Here is a 4,454-nt window from a genome sequence, read left to right on the forward strand (position 1 = left end):
AACAGCAGGCATTTTACCTCTCTCGTCTTACATTTGGTCGCGAAGTCAACGAACGACTTTTCCGACCCAGTGGGCGACACGACAATGTGATAACCACGACTATCATACAGCCTTCTGAAATTTGTTTATTGTAGTTTCTTAGTCACAACAAACTTTGGGATAATTACATTATCCATAATCATACAATCTACCCAAGTTTTAAATTCATGCGACAGAGATATCTTTAGCTGATAAACACCTTGTTCGGGAATACTCCTCTAACCTGCAATGAGTAGTAAAGGTGATTCAACTGAAGACATATGAACAACAGGAGTAAACAAGTCAAAATCTAATTTTACACCACCGTTACTCTCATCCTTTTCCATGTTAAAAAGCGTCCTGACAATCATGTAAACACACAAGGCTTGTCGAGTGACTGAAAAAACGTTTGGACATGTCTTACTAGTTATCTATGACAATAATTACTATTATTGTTATCATCATGATTAAACAGTTCTCTCTATTTCTCCAGTCGTCACTCTCATTCATCCGCTGACCCCCACTTTTTGGTTCAACTGATCGCTTGATTTATTGATTTGCATTTTTACTTTTTAATTCTCTCCACTTCTACGGACTATAAATATATATTTTTGACAAAATAGCTGCTGAGTGTAGCAACCCTCCCGATTTTGGAGATGTGCATTGAACTGAATCCAAGGTAACTAACTAACGAATTCATTGAAACTATGGCATTTGGTTCTCTAGACTGTCCCCACTAGACGCTACAAAATCCTGGAACCGTACATTAACATATTGACGAAAAATTCAGAAAAGCAAACTAACATATTCGCGCTTGTTGAAAAAATGTACATTCAAGTATTTTTGATTCTTTTCTTCCTGTTTATGCTCTCTGAGCAATTAAAATATACTACTACTGTGCAAAGTCTGATTCAATGCATTTTGTTTTATGTTGCATTCTGGATTGGAGACCTCTGACGCGCGCACTTTTCAAGAGCTTCGAGCGTGGGGATCGCACTATTAGATGGAATCGTCTGGTGGAGGTCGCGGTGGTTTTCGTGGTTCGTTTGGAGCTAGAGGAAGGGGACGTGGACGAGGGCGTGGTCGTGGAAGAGGTCGTGGTCGTGGAGTTGCAACAAAAGAATGGAAGCCTGTTACCCAGTTGGGACGTCTGGTATTCGACAGGAAAATCACTACATTAGAAGAAATTTACATGTTCAGTCTCCCAATTAAGGAGTGTGAAATTGTAGATACCATATTGGGTTCAAGTTTAAAAGATGAAGTCCTCAAAATCATGCCAGTTCAAAAGCAGACTTGTGCTGGTCAGAGAACCCGTTTTAAAGCAATTGTTGCAATGGGTGACCATAACTGTCACGTTGGGCTAGGAGTTAAATGTGCTAAGGAGGTCGCTACAGCTATTAGAGGTGCTATTATTCAGGCGAAGCTGTCAATAATTCCTGTAAGGAAAGGGTACTGGGGTAATCAGATTGGAAAACCACACACTGTTCCATGTAAAGTGACTGGGAAATGTGGTTCTGTGTCAGTACGTTTGATCCCAGCCCCTCGTGGGACAGGTATTGTCGGTGCTCCAGTTCCCAAAAAACTCCTTCAAATGGCTGGTATCGATGATGTGTACACAAGTGCTCGGGGTCAGACCTCAACTTTGGGAAATTTTGGTAAGTTCATTTATTGCCATGTAACTAAACTCAACCTTCAGCTAAAGCAACGTACGCAGCCATACGAGCTACCTATGAGTATCTAACACCTGATTTGTGGGACGTGGTTCCAAAAACAAAACACATATTTGTTGAATATGCTGGATATCTTAACAAAATTGCTAAAGAAGTTTGAATGATAATATATGTTGGTGGATATTAATTTGTTCTGTTAATGTAAGTTTGCAGTGGTATAACAGTTTTCTGCATAAATTTATTTCGCGAGTCCACCCAAGAAAGCTTTCCGTAAGATATATACAAAACGGGTTCTTAAACGAAAAACCACTGTCATTTAATTATTAAAACTAACGTGGACATAATATGTCTTCCCACGAAAATTAAAAATTTAACCAATGTTTCGTGACTTGCGTAGATTGTATTAAGTATTTGATACAGTGCTACAAAGTTTGTCTGACAAGTAAAAACGTTGGTAGATTCTTTCACGAAGTTATCAGTCTGATACCAGGTCCTGTTCAGTCTCAATATTGGTGCTTTAAGGTTCGTGTGTGCTCCACTTTTGGCTCGGTATGGGAATTTGAAGTCACTAACTTCTAGTCTGAGCCATGTTGGTAGATGCAGACTACTTGGTTGGGGTCCGCGTGACTATCGTAACCAATGGTTGGAGACTCTTGGTGACATGGCTCAGAATCGATCACAATGGCGTAGGTGTATGCACTTCCTGTCTTCCCTTAAACTAAGAGATTAAAATCGCTTCATATCTTTCTTTCTACGAACCAATTCTTTCTTGTACTATATCTCTATATGCAATCTTTCTCTTACATATTACTACCTTTGACCTAACCACTGCTATGAATCTGGTGTTCATCTTGTGCTGATGCGGTATGACAACCTGGACCGATGCACATATGTGCCTGGTCCTACGTTGTAGCTGACTGACGGTATGGGAATTTGAACTTCGGACACCACAGGAAAAAGTTTTGTGCTCAGTCGGTAGTTTTTAAAAGAGGAAATACTGACTCATGTTTTCAGGCGTTTCGCAGCTTGACCCTCGGCTCCTAGATGCAATGCATTTTACCTGAACTGATGTTTCTAGTTATTATGCTGCCAGTTCTTTATTCAATGGGTATTTCATTCGGTTATGAATTTCTTGCTGAGCTTTCTATACACATATCTTAGATTGGCTGTCGTTGTCTCTAAGTCTTTAGAATATTTCAATGTCTGCAATAGTAATATGTCAAACTGAGGTACAGAAGTGTGATATCCTTCTCAGTGGGTTTTGGCTGTGGTCGTCGCTGGAGCAGGTTGGACAGTCATTCGTTTTTCTTTCAGACCCAACCAGTTGTGTGCCGTCACTCTTAGATCATATAATGAATATGCGGGACAGTAAAAATAGAAAATAAAACCATCCAGAAACTAAATCATTGTCTTATTAGTAAGTTTTCTATGCGTCATCTGGATTCGTTCACAAACCTTGGTACTTTAGTCAAAAACCTTAATTAAAACTCGAGGTAGTCAGTAACTTTCCATATTTGGTGTGTTTGCAGCAAATCTTTCGTTTATTATTTTCATCTAAGTTCTCTGTTATTCGTTCGAATAATAAGTCAGCTCTGCCGATAAATTCAGATCCTTTGTGATACTATCTTAACAATACGTGTTTCGTCAGCTGTGGGCGGAGCTATTGAATCATTATCATAAACTGAGAATTGTCTCATCACAAAGTACTTGCACTTGCTCTAGATCACCAAGCTACCCTGAGATTGGTAACTTTCAAGTTTACAAGATAAATATGATTAAGTTTAATTACTCCGATTAACATAACTTGTTTCGTGCTTGGTTAAACATCTATAGGACTATGTATCTAACAGTTAATTGGCTTCATCAAATCATGGTGAAATTCGTCTATACAGTAGTTATGTAGTCGTTCATAAGAAGTGAACTACGAAGGAAACATTGGTATGTTTAACCACTATAGTTTTGTACTGATAGGAATAATATAATTATTTGACGCATAAACTCATGTTTTTCACGTGTTTATGAAATTGCTTAGATAGTCATTTGTAGGAGAAATAAATCAATCTATATATTTTCAAAACAAGCTTACAAATCATTTTAGGTTGGCACCGTAGATGACCAGTTCATGTCTCTAAATTCAGTTCATGGGCTTACTTATCATTGTAGTTAAAAAGGTATCGAGGAAAAGAACCTCAATTTAGCCTAGGGTTGCTAACTTGTGTACAGCCTAGTATTTCCTGGTCTCTATTCTCATCTCAGAAAATAACCAATAAGTGTAGCACCCCACATTTAGGGAGGTTTTGTCGTAGCATTACGATACCTGAAAATTAGGCCTAAGAGTCAGGTCTTAATTGATTAAAGAATGAACAACCTACAAGCTAATTCATTTTAAATGTCTGTGACACTTTACGGTGTTCATTTTATGTTTATCTATATATAAACGTGTCACTTTATTACCTAGAAATCCTTTGGCTAGTGGACTTGTCTCTTCTAACCAATCGGGGTCTCCAGTTAGGTATGGTCTTGTGAGTAGCCATAAATCGGTATTATTACTTCATAGCATTTGTCTGCCAATTAACATTCTTTTCATCGAGTTTAACAGAAAATCGCCATAGCAGAAAGTTATATTCGTTTGGTCAGTTCCATTTTCAGTTTATTTCCTGAATAAAAATCTGTGTCAATTGGTAATGAAATGGGGGTCACGCGCAAAACTTGTTTTTGGGGGTTCAAGGATTTGATTTGAAGTTTTACAAATTATGGTTCCCTTTC

At 38.2% G+C, this 4,454-nt stretch overlaps 1 protein-coding gene across 2 annotated transcripts; it reads left to right on the forward strand.

Moving 5' to 3' along the window:
* Nucleotides 1–747: 747 nt before the first annotated feature.
* RPS2_1 (40S ribosomal protein) lies at nt 748–3,862 on the forward strand. 2 transcript variants are annotated; one of them, XM_012937291.3, is made up of 3 exons: nt 748–1,673; nt 1,715–1,889; nt 3,522–3,862. In XM_012937291.3, exons 1-2 carry the CDS (start codon nt 1,022–1,024, stop codon nt 1,846–1,848), a joined length of 786 nt encoding a protein of 261 aa, XP_012792745.1. In that variant the 5' UTR covers nt 748–1,021; the 3' UTR covers nt 1,849–1,889; nt 3,522–3,862. The 2 variants fall into 2 exon arrangements, with proteins under 2 accessions (XP_012792745.1, XP_051069217.1); XM_051213253.1 differs by lacking the exon at nt 3,522–3,862 and having other exon boundaries at nt 981–1,994.
* The last annotated feature ends 592 nt before the right edge of the window (nt 3,863–4,454 follow it).

The sequence above is a fragment of the Schistosoma haematobium genome, chromosome 3 (genome assembly GCF_000699445.3).
Source record: "Schistosoma haematobium chromosome 3, whole genome shotgun sequence".
Lineage (NCBI taxonomy): Eukaryota > Metazoa > Platyhelminthes > Trematoda > Strigeidida > Schistosomatidae > Schistosoma > Schistosoma haematobium.

What these genes read in the sequence shown, in the direction of transcription:
- RPS2_1 (XM_012937291.3), top strand. Translation starts at nt 1,022, where the DNA reads ATGGAATCGTCTGGTGGAGGTCGCGGTGGTTTTCGTGGTTCGTTTGGA. An exon ending in CTCAACTTTGGGAAATTTTG is followed by an intron (nt 1,674 to 1,714) that starts GTAAGTTCATTT and finishes CTCAACCTTCAG; the next exon opens with CTAAAGCAACGTACGCAGCC.